Source organism: Silene latifolia, chromosome 6 (assembly GCF_048544455.1).
Source record: "Silene latifolia isolate original U9 population chromosome 6, ASM4854445v1, whole genome shotgun sequence".
In the NCBI taxonomy this organism is placed as follows: Eukaryota; Viridiplantae; Streptophyta; class Magnoliopsida; order Caryophyllales; family Caryophyllaceae; genus Silene; species Silene latifolia.
In genome coordinates this window covers 57,450,304-57,477,744 of record NC_133531.1, presented here as the reverse complement: position 1 = coordinate 57,477,744, position 27,441 = coordinate 57,450,304, and the positions used below count along the sequence as shown (strand labels likewise).

General features: G+C 38.0%; 1 protein-coding gene across 3 annotated transcripts; it reads right to left on the bottom strand.

Moving 5' to 3' along the window:
• Positions 1-458: 458 nt before the first annotated feature.
• Positions 459-27,441, bottom strand: LOC141586809 (uncharacterized). 3 transcript variants are annotated; one of them, XM_074408174.1, is made up of 3 exons: positions 25,032-27,441; positions 22,840-23,044; positions 459-645 (listed from the first exon to the last, which is right to left on the bottom strand). In XM_074408174.1, exon 1 carries the CDS (start codon positions 27,259-27,261, stop codon positions 25,612-25,614), a length of 1,650 nt encoding a protein of 549 aa, XP_074264275.1. In that variant the 5' UTR covers positions 27,262-27,441; the 3' UTR covers positions 459-645; positions 22,840-23,044; positions 25,032-25,611. The 3 variants fall into 3 exon arrangements, with proteins under 3 accessions (XP_074264275.1, XP_074264274.1, XP_074264273.1); XM_074408173.1 differs by lacking the exon at positions 459-645 and adding an exon at positions 22,564-22,671; XM_074408172.1 differs by lacking the exon at positions 459-645 and having other exon boundaries at positions 22,564-23,044.

The window sequence follows — 27,441 nt, the reverse complement described above, 5'->3', positions numbered from 1 at the left end:
CTTCCTTAATCCTTACATAGTTACATATATTTAGGTTCACTGACATTAAATTTGACTATTGACAAAATCTTATACTATTTTGAAATATTTATTTTAATTTTAATTAATTGATCTACTTTTAAAAAAATTCTATATTTTAATATGCAAGTAATTTAGAATAATTGGAGACTTTAAAATCGCTCAAAAAGTTTGTCTTTTGACCCGGGAAGTGGGTAACACTAACCACAAGGAGATTTAAGCATCAAAATATATCAACATTGAACGGATCATTTTTTTCGTTTTATTCGTGTATCAATTTTTCTTTATAAGACAAACTGCACAATCGATTAAATGAGATTATTGTATTCGCAATATTTGATGGCAAAGTAAAGAAACTATTTTATTTACAATCTAAATCAGTATTGATAATTAATTTGAGCTACAATCTGGATTCATGAGAATCTGAGAAAGTGAATCAAACTCTAGTGTATCTTGATACATGTTTTATCTGATAGTTGAAAAATAATCATGCAAGACACTTGAAAAACTCTAGTGCATCTTGAAGTTGAGCGAAATCGTATCAGAACCGGTTTTTTATTTGATGCAACTATCTAAACACAATATTCACTACTCATGAACTTTCAAGTTGAACGAATTGAATGACTCCTGCAAAATTAAAACCGTCATAAATGTAACACAAACTCACAAAATAAGTTCATCATTACTTCATCGGTAATTCTTGTGGTTAAACACAAATAAAAATTAAGCGCTTCTTGTCAAAAGTACAAGGACAAAATAGTATGATCAGAGATGTACAATAGTTGACGAATGAATTAAGTAGAGCAAAAACCATCAAATTAAAACCATGTATATATGACAATTCAACTTTTCAATAGGTAACTCAAGATGAATGCGTGTCTTTCTTAAGACTATTAAATCTACTCACAATAACTCAAATTTTCCTAAGATTCCACCCAAATAACTTTCTCCTAACGCATGTAAAATAAAGAATAAAGAACTCATATGAAATGTAATTTGAGTTTTCGCTACAATATATAGTGGATAAAGGATTGAAATACCTTGTAAAAAGGTCGATCAAAGTCTTTTACAACACATTAAATCTATATTATAAGCACTGACCTGCACATTCATGAAAAAAAAATTAGTCTTACGAAAATCAAAACATCAATATCAACATTATCAATTTATCATGCATAGAAACGTGAAAATATAAATAATAATGGAACATTAGGGGGATGATAGTAAACATCATCTAACTATTTATAATGATCGGTGTTGATGAATTTTATGTGTTGTAGGAGTTAGGAGTTAGGAGTTAGGACTCATATATATTTTGGAGTAATAATCCATACTCTTTTAAAAGCCTAAAGATGTGCTACTGTTCCTGTAACAGTACTTTTGAGCATTTTTACCCATTCTGCCCTTACCTTTACTTCTTATTACTTCCGTGCCCTTTTTTTTGGCTCAACTAAAGTTCTCCCTCTATTTTCCTCCTCCTTCCTCTTTTCGTGTTCCAAGCTGCTCATCATTCTCCATTTTTATACCTCTATATTTCTTCATTAACACTGTACCAAATCACCCGTTTTGTAGGAACCCTAACCTTACCCTAACCAAAACAATCACCATAATTCCTCTTCCTCTTCCTCTTCCAGAAAGCAGTTCACTTATCGAATCGACAACCATAGCTATGATTTAATTCAATCCTACCGATACGAAGACGTAGCAGGTAAGTTATCCTGTTCACTATTCTGAATTTCTAACTATTAAGGTGATTATTGATTGTGAGTTAAAGTAACTTCGAGTTTATTTTTGGGTTTAAATTGATTGCATGCAATTGATTTGGGGTTTTCTTAGGTTTAAATTGATTGCATGCAATTGAATCCGGGTGATTTTCCTGTTGTTTTTTCCCATTTTACCCCTGTCTTTTTTCTATACTCTTTATCGTTCTTTCCTCCTCTTCTCTCTGATCATTTTCTCTTTCTCTTTACTTGATGCGATTTCTCTTTCTTTATGTGTACCAATTTATCACCACCATTAAGCTATTTCCTAATTTAATTTCTGGGTTTTGTAGGCGTGATAATGTACCCTGCTGAATCTTTCTTCCGTTTCTCTTACTCATTAAAGCAACAACAATGGCGATCAAGAATGGAATCTGTCACCAACAAGTAGCAGGTTAGTTGCTCTGCTGAATTGTGTGATTTCTTCCTATCTGTTATTGATTTGTGAATTTAATTACATAAGTTAGGGTTTAGTTTCGGGTTTAAATTGATGACATGCAATAATTTGGGGCTTTTTTGGAGGTTTTAATTGATTGCATGTATTAATTTGTGGCTCAAAAGGGTATCTACAGAATCACACCAACAAAGTTAATTATTTTTATTAATTTGATTCTTACATTTTGTTTTGTGCAATTACAGTTGTTGTTGAAAATGGCGGGAACCAGTGCCTTCGATGCCGGAGGCATTTAAGTTGACAAATGACTAGGTATTTCTCTCTTCATGTTTTTGCTCTTGTTGTACGGTTGGCTATCACCTTCTCTAAACTTCATGATTTGATATTCCTTTGATACTCCAATAACAATTAGTACTAATTAACGCCGTGGAAAGTGTGATGTTTTTGTTTGTTTTTTGCTATACACAAGCGCTAATCGTGATTTCATCTAACATTCCATGATTTCCATGGTACGTTTGATTGTGTAGCGATTCTTGGTGTCTTATCTGTTGATAATTCACCATTACGCTGTTTTTATTACTACTAATAATTATCATTATGCATATTTATTTGACTATTTTACGGACTGAATTCATGTGGGTTAGTTGTTTCATTATTTCGTACCTGAGGTTTGCGGGAACCGATGCCTTCAATGCCGGAAGCAGTCATAAACAAATATGCATTAATCAAAAGGCATTTTTGCTGCCACCCTTCATTCGGTCCTCTCACAGAACTCGAAATTAGTGTTTTAGTCCTATAAAATGTTATTTCTTGTAGTTTTGCCGTTTTTTAGTCGTTGGCTGGATATTGGAGGTAGGGACAGCCCCATGAAGCTGCTAAAGTCCAGAGTATATGAAATCAAATGTGGATATTGCAGGCAACAAAAAGGCTAAAGCAATAACACGAAATAATACTATCAATAAGAATCTAGACATTGGCTAACTTGAGTATATTACCTCCATTGTATCTTCAAGCTTATACGATTATGTTTTCTCTTTTTGCTTTTTTACACGGAGTCGACAATGCTACTTTTCTTAGGCTGATCGTTTACTGATGCCTGCCTGTGTTGGCTGCTTCAGGGATTGTTTCATGTTTGCATATTGTTCTCTGGTTGTTTAGATCAATTGTATTCGGTACTAAGTTTAACTCTTGTCACTACAATGGGGATAATGCTTAAATTTGAAATTAGTTGCATGACATTAGGGACAAAAAATTTTGTTTTGCTTTTGGTGTAAGAGCAGCAGTGGACAAGAGCCCCAGAGATTATGTTACTGTACTTTGTTGGTGACTGTCTCGACGATATTAACTGCAGGTTTCAAGCTCGATTAAGGAGGAGATTCGTGATAAACTTATGGCAGCCAATGTAAAAACAGGTTGTACTTCATGGCATTAATGCAAGTTTAATGGAAATAGAATTGGAGGTAGGAACAACTACATTAGGTAAGAAATTTGTTACAGAATTATTTGTTACAGTAATCCTGTATTTAAAGTAATCAAGCAAGGTTAATTTGCTCAATCTCTCAATTGATTTCTATAGGTAGCCAATTTAGAAAGTCATTTTACTTTATTTTATCATAATCCAAAAATTATCTCCTAACACAGTTGCTTCTTTCATCCGTGAACAACTCCATTACGAGACATATCTCTGTATATGCCTATTGACGTGCTATATGTCATGACTTTCAAGAATCTGCTTCCAAGATCGACATTTGGTGCCCAGATGGTGGACCTTGGAATACCGTAGATTGTTCATAATATGAAAGCTTATGCTTGGGGCTTACAATTTCTGAGTTCATTTGAGGCGGCTTTGGAAGGGAGAACAAGATTCCAGTCTACGGAGGTGAGAGTGGCGGCGAAAGCAATTTTCTACGGTTTTATCTTGCTCATTTTTTATTCCTCATTTGATTTCATATCAGAATTTAGGTTTTTGTTTGAACTCTTATTGATTGCAGTTTGTTTTTTGATGTGTGTAGTGTGCAGTTTCAATCGGCATTGGAAGGGAGAACAAGATTCCAGGCTATGGAGGTGAGAGTGGCAGCGAAAGCAATTTTTTACGATTTTATCTTGCTCATTTTTTATTCCTCAATTGATTTCATTTCTGTGCCATGTCCTTTTTTTTTTAGGGTATTATTGGCGTCCGTTTTCTACCTATTGGTTTCATCTATGTTGTCTCTCAAATGAAATAATCCGTGACAAGAAGAAGAACAAGCTAACCTGATATTTTAAAGGTTGTCACAAATGAGCAGTCGTGTTCCGGCATTACTGGCGCTTATGTTTGACTCTTGATACTTGTTTCACTTCGCTAATTTAACTTATTCATTTTGAATTACCGTTTCCGACCATCCAAACCGGTGAAGCCGAGGTGGCTATTTCAAACACTGAAGGAAGTTTGATTGCTTGTGACAACATGGTACTCTTAGCTACTTGAACGAACCTTTTTTTACTTTCTAAAATATATAGTACGGAAACCACATTGAAGGGCTAACATTACTGATTTCGCATAAGCACTCTTTTCGTGTTGCTTCTCTAATTTTTGTATCAGATGAATTTAATGACATTTCAACTGCAGGATCTGGATTGGAGGTTGAAGAATTATCTTCTTCCAGAGTACCTGTCGCTTCTCCATCAAAATTGATGTCAGTTGAAGAAGTAAGTGCATAATGAAAGTTAATTAACTTTAGTCGATGTTAATTGGATCATTCGTCATTGTTTTTCGTATAAATGTTGGTGATATGTGAAGCATTCGTAAGCTCAATGGCTTATATTTTTTCTTTTAAATTTGAGATAAGTAGAATTAGATTCAAATTCTTTACTACATCTCTTGGATTTCTTATCTGGTTGCATACGTAGATAATTAGATGATTCAACAAAGAAACCTTCTTATGTAAAACCTTGTGGTAGGGCTGCGGAAACTGTTAGTTCTACTTGTCCCTTGCATCATAGTGATGAGTATTTACCAGTTGCAAAGGTTCAGGATGGTACATTTTTTGGGGAACTCTCTACTTCTTAGACAAATTCATCTAGAGGTTAGCATTACCAGCTTATGGATAATGCTATAATTTTGTTGTATAAGATCAATGGTTCAATCGCATTTTCGACCGTGCAGCATTATATTACTTATAAGCTATACTCAGTTTGGAATGAGAATATCCCTATGGCTTCTTTTTCGTCAGTTTCAGTGAGAGGGGGCGAAGGCCTGGCGCGGGGTGACCGGGGGCATACACGACCTTCTACGCAAACTTAACTTGTTTCTGTATTTTGTGGGTGGGGCGGTTGTGTCTGTATTTTGTGGTACCTCAATCTCATTTTTATTACCCTCATGATTTTCGATGGTCAACCGTTATCAGTTTTCACCATAATTTTCCCTAAATAGTTAAATTACTTGGTGAAATTTATCATGTTTAATTTATCTCAACTGTTAATTTTCATATCATCAATTTTTTGAAAGGCGTCAAAGTTGACAACGGTTGATCGCTAAAGTCAAATGAGGACAATATAAAAAAAAATGGAGAGAATATTTCTTAATGGTATGGTAATTGATGTATCATTATCTGATGCACCATGTTTCTAATTTCATACTCCTATTTCAAAGATGTCTCTCAGTAACTTGTTGCAAAAAAGCTCTCAGCCATCCATCGAAGACACTGCAAAGTGGCAGCATCTTCGATTCTTGACGGTGGTCATGGCTTTCTTTACAGCTCTGATCGGCATCATTCGATTTGCAACTCTAAAAGTGTGGAGGGGCTACCAGTCTGATTTCATATCTTCATCGCAACATCCCAGATGTGATTGATGGGTCAATTCCCAAAGAAGATTTTGGACCTCCAACGGGTTTGCAGCTCGCGTATACAAATCTGTTCTCACGTACACTAAGAAGGCTTACCGAGCTAGAAGAGAAGGTGGCTACTTTACAAACTAAATTTATGCAAATGCCCTCCGAGAAAGAGGACCTGTTAAATACTGCAATATGTCGACTGGACGCATTAGAAGCAGAGTTAATTTCCACCAAAAAGGTATTCACCCTTTTCCATCTCTACTCCATTATAAACTAAGGATACAGTGAGAAAAACCTTTTGCTGCTTGTGAATGTATTTCCATGATTTGAAGAATTTACAAACATGTCTCAAATCTTACCTGCAAATGGCGAATATTAGAGCAAAAACAAGGGGACCAATGTTAATCCCCTTGCCTTGGGATTTAATATTCGCCACTGAACTAATAAGCCAGAAGGGCTCTAACAATAATCTATATATTCAAATGCATATGAACTTAAAAAAGGCAGCAGGGGCCGCACCCCTCCCGCTAAAGCCATGATCCGCCATTGGCCGTACAATTTGGTAACTCTCTTTGAATTAAACTTGTCCGTAAAAATGATTTGCATATAATGTCCTTGGAAGAGTTGGATTTCATCTGACTGAATAATCAGATGTGAGGTTTATTTTAATCGTGCTCAAAGCTGGTTAAAAGCACTTCCATCATTTTGAATTTATACGGTGATTTTATAAAAAGGCGCTGCAAGAAGCTTTTATGAGGCAGGAAGATGTTCTGGCATACATAGATGCATAAGCAGCAGCTAAGTGTGGGGTGAGTCCTTCGAAAAAAATGATGGCATAATTCTTTAACCCGGGATCTTACAATAAATTTGGAACGAGGTAAAGTTGTATGATGATCCTTGACTCTTACATGTGAATTACTTTTTTAAGGTTGAAATCGACAAGAATTAGTACCATTTAAGGGCCGCAAACATTCTAAATGAAGTTGAAGCTGAGGCAAGTCTCAAAACCATCCGTTAATTATTTTTTCCTTTTTACTGTAGTAATCAAATCACGAGTTCTTCTTGTCTCTCATACGATTGGTGTAAGAGAAACAATGAAAAGAGGTCACTCCTATCCTTTCAACGGTGAACAACTCGAGAAAGAAGATGTACTACTTGGTCAAGTATGTAAATGTTATCCTTAATCTTGTACAACTCTACCTTTTTTCGCGCGTAAGCATTCATATCTTTGGTGCACATAGTAGTGTTAGTTTTTTGTTTTCAAATTTAGAATGCAAATTCTATCTGACAAGCCTTTTAATTATAGAAAAATGCTTCTGGGTAAACCAGGCCCAACAGTCAAGGCTATCGTTTTGATTGCATAAGGGGCCAGTGCGGCTACTTAAAATCGAAATTGTTAAACTATCTTGAACTTCTGGAATCGGTGGCAATTAAACCCGTGATCAATCTTGTTGACATGATCGACTAATCTGTGAATGTTGTTTTGTCGACCCGATCGGCCTCTGTATTAGTGAGACTACTTAATGACAACGTAAGTAGAAGTCATAAAATATACAAAACAAGAGACTAGATATGATAATCTCTGAGAAACGATAAAGCAGGTTATGTCGATATGGTTTTCGGCATTGTGTTGTGTTTGGGAGTGTGGGTAGGGGAAGTTGGATAGGTGATGTTGTGTGATGTGATACAGGAATGAGCTTGGGATACCTACCTCCATTGTCGCAAAGATCTAAGATTTCATATATAGAAACTAATTCTCTTATGTCAAAACATTTTCATAATTTATCTAATCCCGCTATAACTTCGGCAAAACTCTACACTAATATGAGGGGGAAGGGAGGAGATTGATAGGGAGATAAGGGAGAAGAGGGAAATGTCGGGAGAGAGGAGGAGGAGGGAAATGGAGGAAGAGGAAGAGTAGAATAAAAGAGTGATAAGAACACTATTAATAATTTTTATGATCCAAAGTAAAGTTTTTAAACTGTTCTTTAAAAATTTTGAGATTTCGACAAATTTTTAGAATAATAGGGCGCAAAAAATTCACAAATTTAAAAGGACCTTTTACAATATCAAAACATAGCACATAGGAGGACGATAATAAGGGTGGAGGGGAGGAGGTGGGAAGTGAGAGAGGACGGAGAGGAAAGGGAAGAGAGGAGAGGGAAAAATAAGGGACCGGGATGGTGGGTGGAGAAAAGAGGAAGCAGGGGAGGAGGAGTAAGTGGTGTTTTTGGATGCTCTGTTTATAATGGTTTTTTTATTATTAAAATACATTGTTATTAAAGGGATGACTACGTTGTGGCCACTGATATTGATGTGTTGTTTAGAACTGTTTTTTTGAGCTAGCTGATAGAGACTCATTAGTGAGTGGTTCAAAGCCAACAAATTTTTTTAAATGATTTGGGTGGGAAGACAAAAAAAACTGATGGGTTTAGTTCCAGCTCCATTAATATGGAAATTTTATATGGTTCCATAATTTAGGTGGAAAGATTAAGACTGCTTCAAGTTTGATTGTTAACTATTGCTAAAAGGAGCAAAGCAAGCCTAGATGATTCATATGAGGGCTTCCATAGTGAGGGATTTATGGGAGTTTATGTTCGTAGGGATTGAATTTTTTAGTTGCAAATCATAAAAGACAGTAAAGTCAACAATAGTTATGTAGACATATACTAGGTCGTCTTCTCTTCTGCTGAAGTTGCAGGTTGCTCGAATTTTGTTTTTTTACCCAGGAATGTATAGGCTCTAATTTACTGAAAAGTTGCTTTAAAGAAGAGGGGGGGAGGGGGAGAGAGAAATGAGGAGGGCGAGGGGCAAGGGGAGTAGGAGGATGAGAATGAGGAAGGGGAGAGGCTAGAAAGAGTAGAAGGATGACGATGGGGACGGGTAGAAGTAAGAAAGAGTAGGATGATGAGGGGATGTAGACGGAGGAAGGATAGCCTTTTTTATTTAGCCTTGTCATTCTTTGTGATATTGTTGTAAGTTTTAGGAAAAATTCAAAATTACACCCTTATATGTACACTTTTTACAAAGTTACTCCCTTTTAAAATAAAATTTCAAAATTACTCTTGTAAGAGAGTTCTGATAAAAAATTATTACCAACACCCATCTCAAGTCATAATTAGAAGGAATTGACGAAATTACCCTTGTTTATAACACAAACCTTATTATAGTTTATCCTAATTTACTATTGATTCACTCTCAAATATTCTCAGCCAAAATTATTCTGTTAAAATCAATTAACCTTAATCTGCTGATTTCAACTTCTTTTATCATTGCTAGCTAGGTAAGTTATTTCTATTTCTTCTATTTTACTTTGTAATTTTTTTTTATGTTCATTAATTACCTTCCTTTGCCAATTGGTTTGAGACTGATCAAACCAATAAAAATACGTACACCTTCCTTTGTCACTGGATTGTAAATTTGGCATGCTTCAAATCTTCTACCTTAATTATCTTTTATCCAAGAAGTTAGCTTAGAAGCTACAAGACCACAAAAGCACAATCTTGGACCATCACAACTACAATGAGAATTTGAGTGCAAGTTAGAACTTGACAATGATTTCATATGTCACAGCAAATAAAGGAAAATGGGGCAAGAGATGGAGGGATACAAGAGAGAGAAATGAAGTGAAAAGTGAGATAGAGGAAGAGAAGAGAGAGAAACGAGTGTAGGCAGAGAGAAAGGAGGTGTAAGCCAGAGAGGGAGAGGAGGGACATATTAGAGTAAAAAGAAGAGGGGTAAAATATGAAGGAAATTATAAGAAATTTGAATTTAGTCGGAAAATTGGTCTAATTATGACCTGAGTTGCGTCTTGGTACCAATTTTTTATCGGAACCCTCGTATAAGGGAGTAATTTTGAAATTTTGTTTTAAAAGGGAGTAACTTTGAAAAAAGTGTACATATAAGGGTGTAATTTTGAATTTTTCCTAAGTTTTATTGTTTTTTGTTTTGATTTTGAATTATTTTGGTCAGGATGGGCACAAAGTTAGGTCATCAATGAAAGCAAAAGCTTCCCCAAAGATAGTGGTGGCATCGACAAGGAGAACGGAATGTTTGGGCGACCATTGTATAAATATGCACGATGGGAATTCGTATGCGCCAGCGAGGAAAGGTTGGGCTTAGTTTCGTGCATGATGTTGCAGCCTTCATTGTCCAATGTGGGATAAGTTGCTATTGGAACTCTAGAGTACAAGAAATGAACCTATAAAAGCTACCTTTTTCTTATGATCCATGTCGAGTGTTTTAGTGCTAATCTTTTTGTTTGTTTATTGCACTATGATACCCCTCGACGATAATGTCAAGGTTGGAGTTTTTCTACAGTGCTATTTTTTTTGTTAACCTACAGGTCATAAATTTTTTTTGGTCATTAGTTCAGCATTCATTGTCTTTTCGTGGGGTTATCCCATTCTTTAAATTGAGAAAAAGGATACTATTGTCTATGCCTTAGTGGCACTGTTATTTCACCGAATAATTTTTATTGTTCTCTATTATATTGCATTAGACATCGTGTTTTCAAGCATCTTCGTCCGTTGTGTAATAACTAATTAACTACTATGCTTGGTCCACGATTTCTAAATATGTGAAGGACCATGTCTCTTTATGTTGCTATACTCTCGGCTTGCTTCCACTTGGCATTTTGCCAAATTGGGGCACCGCGCCCGATAGGGCGGTGCAACAACTAGTATTATTCAAATAAGCAAGCATATAGCTTGGTTCCTACGTTTCTAGGCTTCCATATTTTGTTGGAGCTAGTGTTTGATCCATAATCTAATTCATAAAATTATTAAATTTATTCTTATTGAGTTTTACGAAGTTTTAGTCTGACTTAAAAACGAACTAATAATTTTGAGTCTTGATACAATCTTATCCTACATTTACTTCATTATCTATTTAACTTATTTAATTAATTTTGTAATTTTAAAAACTTGGACTGTCTATATGTAATTATAATTTAAATTTAAATATGGACTAATCTTTATTTTATACACATAATTTATTCAACAAAAGCAATAACCAATGAAATCGCTCCAAAAGTTCCTCTTTTAAGTATATACTAGATTTAATGCCCGTGCGATGCACGAGCCTATTTGTAATATCCTATGAGTCATTTGCTTTTGCTTTCATCGTATGATGTTTCAGATCTTTCATTTGAATAAAGTGCCTAACTTAAGGCCCAGTTCTTTTCGGCTGAAAATAATTGAACTGAACTGAATTGACCTGAACTGAGCTGAATTAAATAGAACTGAACTAAACTAAACTGAAATATGCTAAAATTTAGTCCAAAAGAATAGGGCCTAAGATACACATTGAATGACTAAAGATTAAAAACAACTAAGAAAAACCAAGTAATTGCCTCTAATTTTTTTTTTTTTTTTTTTGAAACCCAAAAGGGGTAAATATATTACTCGATCGAAATATTGCGACTTACTACATCAGGTAACTTGTCTAGCCAAACAACACGTCCCGAGACTACCGGTAACGCATGAGCCAAAGCGTGAGCTACCTCATTGTTTTTACGAGATACAGAAGAAAAAACAATCGAACCAAAAGAGGAACAAAGACGCAAAATATCGTCCAAAACAAGAGCAAAAACACTTCGACCCGTTTTCCTTGACTTCAGTCCGTCTATAACTTGAGAGCAATCACTTTCAACAATCACCGCATCATGACCTGCCTTGACCGCTTCTTCAAGGCCTTCGAGAACTGCTACCGCTTCAGCAACATGGGCTTCCCACACTTCCAATCTCCGCGCTGCCATGCTCCAAAGTACCTTCCCCGCACTATCCCTACACACCCCACCTATCCCCACACCGACGCCTTCCTTAACTCCCGCATCCACATTCAATTTTACCCAACCTTCACCCGGAGCCATCCACTCCCTACCGTGCTCATTCTTCTCCTCCTCTGCTGGCCTCCCTTCCCGTTTGAACTGTGCCACCCTATCCCCCTCTACCTCTTCCAAAACCCGCTGAACCCGTCTAACCACCCTCTCAATCTCTCCCTTCTCCCCCTCAAAAACCGCCTGATTTCGCATCTCCCACAGAGCCCAGCACCCAACCATCAACAACCCATAATCCCTCTTGTCCATCTCCCACCAACAACCTTCCACCCAGTCCCTTATCCCACCTAGCCCCGCGGTCTCCTCAACCTGCACCCCCAGCCTGTCCCAAACCTCACTAGCAAAGCCACAGTCACGAAACAAATGAATACTTGACTCGACTTGACACTGACACAAAGGACACAAGACATCCTCCCTCCCGACCCGAAAAGATAAATTTACCTTAGTTGCTAGCGCGTCGTTGCACAGCTGCCAGAAGAATAGCTTGATCCGTGGCCACACTTGAACTTTCCAAAGGTTATTCCATATCCATTTACTTCGTTCCCATGTCGATGGCTCAGAAGCATCGCTCTCAAACCCCACTAACAACTTATAGGCGGACCGAACAGAATACTCACCATCCCTCTCCGCAGCCCAATACCACATATCGTCATGGTCCGCATCACTGAGTCGAATATTACGCACACGTTCCCTCTCAAACGGTAGCAAATACATCGACAGCTTCTCCTCACTCCACGCCCCTCTACCCGTGTCCATAAGCTCAGTCACCTTCATTCCCTCGTTCGCCCCAAAACACGGTGACAGAATCTTCCCCGTCTGAGTATGCGGTACCCACTGATCACCCCAAACCAATGTGTCTAAGCCATTACCAATCCGTCGACGTAGGCCCTGTAACAACCCCTCCCTTGCCCCTAAAATGCTCCGCCATGTATAGCTTGGATTATGTCCCAGGTTCGCCGTTAAAAAATCACGCCCATGATAATACTTGCCTCGCATCAACTGAGCCCACAGACAATCCGGGGATGTTAACAAACGTCATGCTTGCTTGCCTAGAAGAGCTTGGTTCGATTTGAGAAAATCTCGAAATCCTATTCCCCCTACACATTTTGGTTTACACATTTGATTCCACGAAACCCAAGAAATGCCCTTCTTCCCCTCCTCATGACCCCACCACAACCTCGATATCATTCTCCGAAGATCGTCACAAAAAGCAGCTGGAAGTTTAAAAATACTCATCACATAGGTAGGGAGCGAATTGGCCACAACCTTTATAAGTATCTCCCTACCAGCCTTCGACAATATCTTCCCTCGCCACCCTTGAAGCCGCTTAAGCAGCTTATTTCGGACTATATCAGTGATCGGCTTTTTAGACCGACCAATAACTGTCGGTAGGCCCAAATAGCGCTCCTGCTCATCAACCTTTCGAACCCCCAACAGCCCCGCAACTCTCGCCTGTCTCTCATCCGACACTCCACGGCTAAAAGACACAGTTGTCTTATCCAAGCTAACCAGCTGACCCGAAGCAAATTCATAATCACGTAAAATCTCTTTCACCTTCATGGCCTCCTCTTCACCCGCCTTGAGGAAAAAAATGCTATCATCCGCAAATAGAAGGTGAGAAATTACCGGTGCTTGTGGCGCAATGCGGATGCCATGAAGCGAGCCATCCTCCACTGATTTCCTTAGCATATTTGATAGGACTTCGGCACAGAGAATAAACAGATATGGCGATAAAGGATCCTCCTGTCGGAGGCCTCTACCTGGCTGAAAAAACTCCTTCACATTACCGTTTATCAACCGTCGTCACACACATCATAACCCGGTTAACCCAATGCCCATCGAATCCCATAACACGCAGCAAACGGCCCAAAAAGTCCCATTCGACTCTGTCGTACGCCTTCGCCATATCAAGTTTTATAGCCATATGCCCCTCCCTGCTCTTCGAATTTTTCATATGGTGAAACAATTCAAAAGCGATGAGCACGTTATCCGAAATCAATCTTCCCGGGGTGAAAGCACTTTGGTTAACGGAGACAATATCAGCCAAGAAAACCTTCAGGCGGTTCGCGAGAATCTTCGACACCAATTTATAAATTACATTGCATAGACTGATCGGGCGATAATCACTAACCTTATCTGGAGCTTTTTTCTTCGGAATCAAGACAATATGCGTATGATTCACCTCATCCGGCATTGGAGCACCATCCAATATTCCCAGCACCGTGCTAGTAACCAGTGGACCAACGATATGCCAATATGTCTGATAGAACAAACAATTCATCCTATCCGGGCCTGGAGCTTTCAATGGGTGCATTTGATTAAGAGCTTCAAGAACATCCTCCTCGCGATAAGGCTGCCTCAACGTTCGGTTCATCTTATCATTGACCCGACCCTCCATACCATCCAGCACGTCCCCGAAATCACGCCTAGGAGCCGCTGTGAAGAGATCCTTTTAAATAGGCCGTAGCAACCCCCGCAACCGCCTCATCCCCATATCGAACCATCTCATTCTCATCAGTAAGTTTATTAATATGGTTCTTTGCTCGTCTCTGTCCCGCCTGCTTGTGGAAGTAACTCGTATTACGGTCACCTTCTTTTAGCCAAAGAGCCCTCGATCTTTGCCTCCAGAACTGCTCCTCTTGCCTACACAACTCAGCCACCTCACCAACGAGCTTCCTCCTCCTTCGTACCTCCTCCACCGACCTCCCCCCCCTCATTAAGTCTCTCAATTTGCTTGCGTTTAGTAGCAATCAATTTAACAATCTTCCCTATATTAATCCCCTTCCACGCCTGAAGCTCCTCCGCACTCTCCCTCAAAGCCGTCATCATATCCCATCCCCCTCTCTCGAATCCTCTTCTAACCGCCTCCTCACTCCCAGCTTCACCCACCTAAACCTTCAAACGAAACCGTCTCCTCCCCTTCCCTTCCTCCTCCCGCCTATCCATAACCAAAGAATGGGTGAATGGTCAGACCATTCCCGACTGAGATGTATGAGTCTCGCATACGGAAACTTGTCAAACCATTCACTATTAGCCATCGCACGATCAATCCTACACTGTCTGTTATCCGCTCCAGCTTGCCCATTATCCCAGGTGAAACTATATCCTTCGTAACGAACATCCACAAGCCCACAATCATCCACCGCTTCCCTGAAATTATTCATCTGCCACTGTGCCTGTTGCCCACCCTTCATCTCGTTAGCATACAATATTTCATTATAGTCACCAATGCATATCCAAGGTAAAGAAGATTGTCTCCCCAGGATCCGCAACAGCTACCAAGAAAGATGACGGTCTGCAACCGCAGGCCACCCATAAAACCCAGTCACTCTCCAGTCCCCTCCCTCTTCCCGAATAATAAAATCCATATAGTGAACTGAAGCTGAAACAAAATCACACTGAATCCCCTTCTTCCACCAAAAAGCGAGCCCACCGGACCTGCCCACACTATCCACCTTCATTCCCCCATACCCTTCAAACTTAGCCCGAACAGTCCGCATCTCACGACCATTGAGTTTCGTCTCGCAAAGAAACATCATGGCCGGGGCCTCCCGTCGAATCAAATGACGGAGCGCACCTACTGCGTCAGGGTGGCCCAAGCCCCGACAGTTAATACTTAAAAGACTCATTGAGCCCGGCGGGGTTGAGATCTCTCAACCACCGCCTCAGGTTCAATGACGCCCCCGTCTTGTATAGCATGAATCCTCTTGTTCCCCCCAACTAGCTCCTCCTCCACACGCTCCCGTTTTTCCCCCACCTCGGGCATCTCCAACACACCACTTTCCCCGCCTCCCACTCTTTCAGTCCTCACCCACTTCCTTCCCTTGCCACTGCACACCCCTATCCCCGCGTTTCCACTCCTCCCCTGTCTGCCCTTCCTCACTTCACCAGTTACCTTCCCAGCTGTCCCTATCCCGTCGTTCATTTCCAGAGAGCTCCCCATCCCCATACCCATCTCCACCTCCCTGTCGACCGGAAAAATCCCCTCAACATTAGCATCCTCCTCCCTACCTACCTCCTTATCGACACCCCTCACAGCATCCCCCCCCCCCCCTTCTCCACTATCATCACATCCTCTCCCTCTTTGCTCCCTACTCCCCCTTGTACCTGCAACGTCTCCCCATCCCCCTTCTTTTTCACTCGCATTCCAACAGCAATGCTCTGCAATTTCTCAATAATTCTAGCAACCGCATCTTCCTCACTACGTTTTTTCTCCAGATCAAACTCGCTGGACAATGACCGAGCAGCCTTTCCACACCCCTCCTTAACAGTTTTCGTAATTTTCCAAGGAGAGGCTCTCAACCACTCCCCATACTGAAGCTCATGCTCCTCGAAAGGGCCCTCCTCACAATCTTTTTCCCCATGCCCTAATCTTCCACACCCATAGCAGAAAGTAGGCAAGCGCTCATACTTCACCTCGAAAGGCACCTCACGATCACCGCTCATCTTTATATGGATTAGTTTCTTCAATGGCAGCCTAACATCATGGATAATGCGAACACGAATAGCTCTATCCATTTCCGGGTTCGGCCCTAGCTCCATACCCACATACTTCCCCAACATCGCTCCAATTTTCCTCACATTCGACTCATTTCTCCTACCCGAAATGGGAAGGTCATAAACACGAGCCCATAAAGGTAAATGATATAGCGGAAGATCAGTCATCTTACCCGTCATACTCGGCTCGTTGAAGCACCACACGAACTTATCAAAATGCCATTGCTGATTTTCAAGAACACGCTCCTTATCACGCATCACTCCGAATCGAAAGACAAAAGTCTTCTCTTTAGCGTCAATCACATTTCCTATAATAGGTTTCGAAGGATTCCAGAGCTTGATCATTGTCTCAATTGCCGCCTTAACATTGATAGATTTCTGAGCCCATATTCTTCCCACTAGCATCAAACACCCACGTTCGTCTTCTTCTGTTGTCCCTTCATCCCATAGAAACGATTCCCCATCTCTACAATCATCTCCTCCCATCAACCCTTTTCCCTTAGTCGAAGATGTGGCCATTCGATCTCGCTAAACCCTAGCCCTGCACAAAAACGAACCAAAACAAACAAAGCAAACAAAAGAAAGAAAGAAAACCCTAGCAAATCTCACGTAGAAGCGTGAGAAGAGCCTCGAGTCGGAGGAGAAAGCCAAGACCTACACCTAGACCTAGACAGGAACCCTTGGAGAAAACCCTAGAAAAAATTTCATAACAAGTAATTGCCTCTAATTTTAAAAGAACTCCAATGGTATCTTTCATAATATTTTGAGTAAATTAATTAAATTCTTATCTTATTATTTTCCTATTTTGTGAATGCCTTGATAAGAAAAAACACGGAAATTATATGTTTACATTCAACCATTACAAAGACACATAAAACTTGTAGATTATCTTCCATAAAATCAAACTTGTATAAAACTTGTGCAAAAATAGTACTCCCTCATTCATGTTTAGGTAAGTCGGGTTTTCTTCCCCCTTTTCTTTTTTGGTAACTTTTGTGTGGTCCAAATTTAATTACATCTGGGATAGAGTGGAATAGAGTGTTTTGTGTGCTCCAAAATCATTTTCTTAATTCTTGTGCAAAATAGAAAGGGGAGGAAATGAGTGAATAGGAGGAAGTATTTTTTTTCTTTAGTGTTTACCAAGAGTATCCCCTACCGACAGTTGGATCCGATATTTGGGTCAATCTCATTTGGAGTATTGAAGGCAATTTAATGGGTTGACCCCTCCCAAGTTTGGCTTTTTCATTCGTAAGAGTCTGAAATCGAATCTCTGATCACTTATTTAAGAGATGAGAGCCATCACCACTCATACCAGCCAACTTTAATCCTAAAAATAGGATTTTAAAGTAGGACTTAACACTGTGTCTAATATTCTTCGAATGGTGATATACTCCAATATAACAATGTATGGCTATTGTTGTTTATGGATTTGGTGTCTTAATTATCTCGTTGGAAAACTTTTGGCATTGCTTGTATCAGTTGTATGTACTCTAATTCTTACGTAACCCATTCTCAAATTGACAATCACACTAAATCACTAATAAATACTCTTAAATCCTAACTGGACCCAACTTATACATCTGATAAAGATGATGGCTAAAATATGATACTATGTTCATTCTCTTATATATATATATATATATATATATATATATATATATATATATATATATATATATGTCATTCTTACTTATTAGGATACTTATTTTTCTCTTCAATTTAGTATTGGACTCTTTATAATCGATTAAAAGTAAAATTATTTGATTTCCTTCAGGATGGATGTGACTTTAGTCGTTTTTTAGAAAAACACAGGGCCGTCCCGGTAATTTTGGGGGCCCTGTGCGAAATCTTAAAAAGGGGCCCCGAGTACCATTTTTATTAATAGAATAATTTGAAAAATATATTTTTACTATTTTGAGTACTTTTATATGGCTACTTTTTTTCTTCATTCCAGAAGGAATTTAGTACATAAACAAATTTATTTTCCATTCTTTAACAACAACTACGTGGCATAATGGTTAGTTAAATGATAAAGAGCAATACCACCCGAGTTCGATTCCCAAGAATCGAACCCAAGACCATTGGCAATATGTACCATTACTCTTACCACCGAGTCAAGTTGATTATTATGTTAAAAATAAGCGTTAAATTAATTATTAACTAACACGGGTATTTCTTACGATTGGGGCTCCTTCAAGTCGGGGGCCCTGTGCGGCCGCACCGCTTGCACGGCCCGGGCCGTGCCTGGGAAAACATATACGTAATGATTTCTTTTCTTGGAAAACATTAGGATATAAATATTAAACTATGTCACCAGTTTATGATGAGGGAGTACAAATAGCTAAAGTAGAGTTTATACTCCATAACATGTGTCTGAGTAACATATACGGATGACTACAATGCAAAAAAAATTAACAATATTATTGAAAGTAATACACCAAACTCCTTATTGACCTACAATTGCAAAGATCAATCATAATTATGCCTTCGCAACGCAAGTATAAAGTAGCTTTAAATAGGAATATGATTGTATTTATAATTATAATTGATCTTGTTGATGATAAAAGGGATGATCCCGAGTTGTAAACATCCAGGTATATCGTATCTACCTTTTTTTTTTCTTTTTTTTTCTTTTTTTTTTTCTTTTTTTTATGTAGCACTACAAAGCTTTTAAAGTATAATAGAACTTCTATTTTAATGGAGGATAGTGTCTTAGATGATCGAAGTAGAATCGTTTTACTAAAGTCCTCCTGAACCCCTAAATCATCGGCTAATTTCTGCACGAAAACCCAACATTAAATTCTTTTCGTTAGGATATTGTAAATAGTCACACAAAACCTGATAATCAAGAATCATGAAATAAACATGAAGAAACGAAAACTAAAAGTTAAAGTGCCGCTCATTTTTTCTTATAGTATTGTGCCACTCATAAAAGTAATACGGAACCAAAATAATGCTTTTACTTATTTATAAAGACCGTCAACTTATTTAAAATAATACATAAAGAAATCTATTATGATTAGTTGAGCCCATATAAGTATGTATACAATAAGATTCAAGAAGGTTGCAAATAGGCAACGTAAAACTTAGGTGTTGGTTTATCATGATAAAACTTCATGCATACCGTACCAGCAATATGCGGCCAAACTGTAGGACATAAGTTTGATATCATATGTTAGTAAGTAAATATAGCAATAAAATAGATTACTTCAAATTTGTAAAATTGCTTTCTCAAAATAAAAATCATTAGAGCAGAGGAATTGTAAAACTGCTTTCTCAAAATAAAAATCATTAGAGCAGAGGAAAACGACAAAAGATCTCATGTTTGAGATTTTAAATGCTAAAAATTACCAACAAAAAAAATCTGCATAAGGCATGGATGAAGAATTGATACCGAATTTTGAGATTACTTTCATGTCTAATATGCAGGTCGGAGTATTGTGAGATTGCTTGATATTCTTCATGGATCTCACATTAAGTAAGAACAATTAGATTCACAAACGTAATAATTGCAACAAACAAAACAACACGATTGCAGACAAATAAATAAATTGCAATGAAACAAAGAGGAAAGTAAGAAAGAATAGAATTAGACAGAAAAAAGTATGCTTGGTAGGATATCATCATACCGCTTTATATATTGTGATATATTTCGGTACTATCTTTCCAGTTTGAACATCTCTCAAACTCTATTGCATAAATACTTTATTTTAAAAATTATTAAGATATAGATTTATTTGCGGTAGTTTGTAAAAGTTGGAGACTTTATAATCCCTCGAAAAAAAGCTTCCTTTAATAATATAGATAAATAGATATTGATATTGATATATTTAATTAAAGTCAAAATTTTGAAACTTTAACCTGAAAGTTAAACATATACAGTATGGTGAAGAGGAGGGACTATAAGATTCATACTGATCCCAATCTCGATCCACCCATGATATCATGCAAATTTACAGGTTATGGTTTGTCGGGCAGAGTGTTTGAACCAATTGAAAATTATAGTGAATTTGTTCTCAAGGCAAATTTAGACAATGGTTGATTGAATAAAATATTGTGCATCTGTCGCCTTTGAATTTCCCATATTAGGCCATTAGGGGTATGCTCTCAATTTCCTAAAAGAAACGGAGAGGTCTATTTTCTCTCACGTCATCCTTTTTCTAAAATATTTTTTTTCACTTCACATCATCATTTCAATACTTTTTATAATCGAGCAAATTAGATTGCGCAGAATAAAATCTGGAGTCTGGACCATTGATTGAAAGTGAACCACAAGAAAATAAAGAGGATATGTTGGGTATTTGATGTTGATGATGACAAACCAAAAGTTACTAATGTTTTCGCTTAAGTTTACATAATAGGAATTATCGATTTGTTGTTTACTTAATAGGAATTATCGATTTGTTGATTCAAGACGATTGAAGCGTTGGATGAAGACCGCCTTGTATTTAATTTGGGTCATCAGTATTGAGATAGAAAATATTGAGTTTGCTATGCCAAGGCAACAGTGTCGCCCACTGTTGCTGTCCTAGACGTAAACCATGCTTTTTAAAGATGTCTTTTAAATTGTTGAACAAGTTTGTGAGGAATCCTAACCAACTATTCTGATTAGTTGGTTTAGTTGGTAACTTGTAAGCTTTGCCCAAATTGGTTAAATGCTTTAAGATTGATCTTTTGAAAGCACTTTTAAAGCCTTCATTTCTTGTCGAAGTCACATGTGTGACTCTCCAAAAGGAAAAGAAATAAACTTTTTAAAGCTTGCTTTTCTCATTAACCATTTTGGTGCAAGTACAAAAGTTCAAATCTGAAATCTTTTGTCACATCTTACTTGTCTTTGGATTGACTTTCAAACTTGAATTCTTTTTATTAAAAAGATTCCTCCTTTTCATCTATAAAAGGATTGTTTCTTCCTTTGAGAAAAATACATTTCACATAGCAAAAATCTGAGAAAGAGATAGAAAACATTTGCAAAAACTCTTAATATTTTCAAGTGTCTAAAACCTTTTAGTTGCAAACTTTTCTTATTTCTTATAAGTCTCAAAATGGTTTATTCGTCTAGTATGACATAGCTCAATATCTTCTTTCTCTTAGTTAGATCGACATTGAGTCTCTCGCGTTCTTAAGTGAAAAAATTAGAGACATTTGATCTTATAACTACTTGAGAATTAGATGAGCTTTAGAAACGGAGTAGTTTCTTAAATAGCACAAACGGAGTAGATTGTGGGGAAATCTCGGTGTAATAGAATAATTGTAATTAGAGTTAACTACGTTATCAAATTATTAATGAGAACTAGATTGGACGTAGGCCTATAGAGTGTAGGCCGAACCAATTCAAAACCGATTGTGTTGATCTTATTTCGTTCATTCTTTTCCGCTGCAATTTTAGTTTGTCGTTTTCATTTTCTTCAAAGCAATGGTCTACTATACTGTCACGTTGGTACGTTGTTTACAGTTTTTACAAAGACAACAAGTTACAGTCTGTTACACTGTTGCCTCAATCATAACCAACGACACTTCTTTTAATCTTCATTTAAAAGAGATTGTGTTAGGTATTTGAGATATCATTTCATTTAACTAACTTAAATCAATTAAGTTAAGTTAAAAATTTTAAAAAGTACCTAATTCACCCCCTCCCCCTCTTAGGTACTTTGGGATCCTAAACTCTTCAAGATCCTAATGCAAGATATGGTGGGTTGAAGAACGTCACTAAATGGCTTTAATTAGACATACATCCGTCATTTTGACTCAGATTTCTGGGATGGTTTTAGATGGCCAGTTTACAGATTAATGCATACTCAGGACGACCTCCCGAGATGACTTCCCAGAATGTTTGGGAACAGCCAACAGGAATCATCAATTTGAAAGCCACAAATGGCAACAGCATACAGATTATAAGAGTTCTATTTATCATCGATAGCCAACAAGCCAAACAGCTATTGACACGCAGCAAGTCAAACAGCAATTACGAGGTGTTTGGTTGAGTGTTTTGGATTGAATTGGAATGGAATGGGTTTTATCAATTCCACTGTTTGATGAGGTATATTGAAATGGAGCCGATACTTGATAAACGCTAAATCAATTAGAATCTCATGCTTGACTCTCCAAACCAAGTTTCAAACTCTATTCCCCCTACACCTACAGTGGGAAAGATATCCAAGTATCTAACCAAACAAGTACATGTGCAATGGGGTTCTAACTTCATACCTCAATAGTATCACATTCCAAGCATTCCATACCACCATTTTTTAGCCAAACGACCTCTTAACTCTGTTTATTTATTTGAATCTGATATGGCTGAGTTGTGAATGTTTGACAGTATTCCCAAATCTCTGTTTTTTGTTTAACTACTCTGTATATACAGTTGCCAATAAAACAGGAGTAAGAGACAATGTATACCCTCACCAGGAAAAAACTATACTCATGCTATACAAGGGAGAAGTTCAATAATGCAGATGGACAAGGGGATCCAAAGCAACCTCTGAAGCGAAAAAAAAAAAAATGGGAGAAACCAACACACCTCATCCAAGTAATTTCCTGCCATCCACAATACGGTTGCCAGTTGTTAGGTGTGGCCTCCACTAGTGTCTCTATATTGTAGCCAACGATGAAAATCAGGATGACTGATATAAGAGAAATTGGGGATCAACTGATGTGATGTGCTTTTTGCATGATCCAATCACCTCCATGTTTTCAAATCATGTCCTCCTAAATAACTTGTAAAACTGAATAGATGCAAAAATATAGTGTGATTCAGTTTCATTGTCAGGACTCAAGAGAGGAAAAGTGCTTGAATTATTCCTCAAGCGGTGGAGTACATATGAACCAAGGATCGCACCCATTCAATTACACACGTCACTAAATGTCTTAACATGAGTAGCTGATTTTCATTTTCTATGGAGTATTTTGTCAAAAGCTACCTAAGATTTGTCTCATTTGCAAATACACTACCTATCATTTAATTTTTTGCAAGACACTACCTTTAATTTTTAAAATTTTGTTGAAAACCACCAAAATCCATTATCCGGCCAAATTTTGGTCAGACTCCGGCATTTACTTTGTTTACTCTTTTTATCGCGTGGGAGCTGTCTTTTTTTACCCTTTCATTCTGTTTTCTCTTGAAAAAATTCAACACCCTCTCTTCCCTCCTCTTTCTTCTTATCTCCTTCATCTCCATTTATGATTTTACCCAATGTCAAGTACCTTAATAAGATCCACGCAAACTTGAACTAGAAGAAAGGTATGCAACTGTGGCATCCATGTTGTACTTAAAACATCTTGAAGTTTCGTGTCATGAGAAAGTTAATCAACTTAAGCAAGGAGTTAAGGAGAAGATGGATTTGAAGGAGCTTGAGCTGAAATGTGATGAGATGAAGATTTGCGTTGGAGATGTTAAGGTCATAGACAAAGAAAACTAAGATATTCATAGGATTGGTGTTTTCAATATTGTTTGCTATGTATTTTAATGTTGGCTAATGTACACTTCAAATAGATTTTATATTAGGTTATTTTGACATAAAATGCAATGTAATGTACTCAAATACAAGCTCTTTTTAATTGCGGGAGGAGACAGATGCTCTAATGTATGTAGGGGACATCAGGTGTGGCCTGTGGATGGCGGAAGCAGTGGCAGAAACAGGGATGGGCCGGTCGGATATAAAGGTTGTGAAATATCGGCTGAAGAGAATGGAGGAGAAAGGAGGAGTTTCTGGTGGGAAGGTCGGGGTTGGGGAGTGGTCAAAGATGGGAGAGTGGTCGGCCGCTGGGTTGGGTTGCTTCAGAGAGGAGGAGGGGGGGGGTGTTCTGGTGAGGAAGCAGGAAGTTAGGGTGGGTACGGATGGGGATGTTGGTGATCTGATTGGTTAGTAATTAAGAAGCATACTAAATTAGTGGTTCATAAATCAGCATAAGGGGTTTGGGTTTACAGATGGCATTTTTTTGCAACTGCTAAAAATTATGACAACTTAGCAATATTAACATAACAAAACTACAACATAGAAACAGTTTAGTAAGCGCATACGGCGAGATTAATCGTAAAAGGTGCAAGGCGTACTAAGGTGACAAGGGTCCTTAGTTTAAAAAAAGTGCGCCTTGGATGAGGCACTAGCCAAAACGCCTTTGTGCATTTTAGGTGCGCCTTTTAGATAAGGCTCGCCTGACCAGGCTCACTAGTATGCATTCTATGCAATTTCCATAAATTTTTCTTCTAGATCTTAATTATGTCATTTCTTTTCCCCATTAATCCTAATTTTTACTCTTTTACATGGTAAAATGGGTATTGATGCCCAAAATTTTATTTGAAAAATACAAACTTGATAAAAAAAAAAAAAAAAAAAAAATTGGAACGCCTCGAGTGCCTTCGCCTTGCGCCTTGTCGCCTCTTCAAACTAAACAAGGGTCCCATAACAAAGACGGCATGAAGGAAACTCACGGCTTTATAGACAAATTTGTATTTCAATCTAAAGTAGATATAGAACTGTGCAATAATACCGTTTTTACTTCTAAAGAGGGATCCTCTAACATACGGATGATGGGGCAAAGGGAAAAATAAAAGGACAAAGATATGAAATGTGCATTGTATTGCATCGCTTGTTATATACTCTGTATATATCTGAACAAGGAAAGTCGTAAGATCATGCCACTATTAAGAAATCATATGAGAAGTGAATAAAAGATCAAGGAAACGCAGGAAAATTGTGAATATATGCTAACCTCATTCTCCATCATCTCACATTACTTAAGTCAAGAGATGCACAATGCGATATTGTTAAGATCTCATTCAAAAAAGCAAAACAAGATCCCTGAAGCAACAGCTGATCAATAAGCAACAGATGTCTTATCAATAAGCACTCATTTGAGGTGCACCAATCAAACATAAGCAGGAGGAACAGGTATAGCATGATTTCCATTTCCAAGGGATCCAAGAATTTTCACTATCTTCAATTTAGAACTTAGGAGCATGATGAAATAGACCAAATAGCTCAGCAAACTGCTTGAGCCCCTTTTAAATTGTGAAGTGGCAGACAAATATTGCACCCGTCGTCAAAAATCTGACAAAAACTCCTCTTTATAAAACTGCCTAAACATAACCCCCTGCCCAAGTGCCCATGCCAAAGACGCTTCGCAGGTTAAGCGTATATTGAATGCGGTGATTAAATCGATGTGTGTAATCCTGAACACAACGGAAAAAATCAAAGCAGCACAAAGTAATAGATCCAGCTAATCAATTTTCTGGATGGAAAGAAAAAGTCCGATCCAGCTGCGGTATGAAGCATTTTCACGGGTTATTCGCTTAAGCAGCCACCTCAATATCCATATTGGTCCTGGCTGGGATACGTTTTTCTGAAGATGATAAACCCACAGCCACATTATTTAGTGCTATGCTTTTCTGTATTTGTGAAGCTTCAGTCGGCATTCCAGCCTTTACCAAACATGATAATAAACATTTTACAGTAATATAATCCGGGATACATTTAAGTGCTTGCATATGATTGAAAATTTTAATTGCTTCCATCATTCTCCCCTTCATACAGTGCCCAATAATAAGAATTGTAAAAGTATACTTATCAGGCTTGCATCTTATGTCATCCATTTCGGCCACCAGCAAATTTGCCTCATCTACCTTTCCAGCTTTGCAGAGCCCATCAATGATTGGATTGTAAATAAAAGCTTGAGGAGTAATATTCCTCGACTTCAATTGTCCAAGTAAATTGCATGCCTCATTCAATCTATTTTCCTTGCATAAGGCGAAAATAAGAATAGAAAATGTGTACCCATTTGGAGACAATTTCATATGTATCATTTCATTCAAAACCTTCAAACTCTCGTCCACTAGTCCAATCCGACAGTAACCATGGATGCGAGAAGTGAAGGTAATAACATCAGGCTGAAGCTTAAGAGAAATCATCTTTTCATACATAGCAGACGCGGAAGCTATGTCCCCCACCTTGCCAAAACCATCAATAAGAACATTGAGCGTTGTGGTGGTAGGTCTAATACCAATGGTCAACATTTCCTGAAACAGCAAGGAAGCCTCATCCATCCTACCAAGTTTACAGTAACCAGATATCATACACGTATATGTTACAACAGTAGGCGTAATCTCATTCCTCGATCTAGCTTCAAAAACCAACTCTCGAACCTTATCTACCTTCTTCACCTTAAATAATCCATCTATCATAGTGTTATAAGTTATAATGTCTGGTAACAAACCAAAACCTCTAATACCATTGAACAATCTTATCGCCTCATCCACCTTTCCAGTCCTACAAAGGCCTCTAATCAATATATTAAAACTACAAACATCAAAGCAAGATTTCGATACCATCTCCTCACTAAAGAAACTAACAGCGTCATCTACCCTATTACTCCTAACCAAACCACTTAAAAGTACGTTATACAAATACGAATCCACTCCTCCCTCGCGACATTTCACTCCACCAAGCAATTTCCGTGCAACATCAAACCTACCCACTTCCACAAACAAGCCAACCAATTGACCCAAACCCGAACAATCCAATTCACACCCATCAATTATCATCCAATCAACAACAATTTGAGCATTATTATGAAAACCCATCTGACAAAGTGACCTCAACAAGCAATTATAAGTGTCAAAATTATGAATCATGCTAAATCTAACACGGGTTAACTCAAAGAACTTAAATGCCAAGATGGGATTTTTATATTGGTAATCCAATTTCGCAACGACACGAAACACAAGCAGAGGGGTTATAGCTCGACCAAGATAATCCAAATGCAAATTAGAATCCAAGTATTGCGGTTTCAAACAGAAAAGGGTACAAACAAACTTTGTAAACCAAGCATCGCCACGGGGACAATGGTGATGATGAAATAAACGAGAGAGTGCAAAAAAAGGGTGTGAATTAAAATTGGAAACTAAGCTTCGTACCTTGTGATGGGATTTGAATGGAAATATCATGAGGATTCAGGGGTTTAACTAAGGTTTAGATTGTTTGTTCTTATTTTAAATCATTTTTGCGTGAAATTGATGGTATTTTTTATTGGTTCAAGGAGAAGAAGAATGGGGGGTTATGAGGTTGTATTAGCGGAGAAACGGCAGGGGAGGGAGAATGGGAGATAGGAAGTGCATTGTCAGAAG

What these genes read in the sequence shown, in the direction of transcription:
- LOC141586809 (XM_074408174.1), bottom strand. Translation starts at nt 27,261, where the DNA reads ATGATATTTCCATTCAAATCCCATCACAAGGTACGAAGCTTAGTTTCC.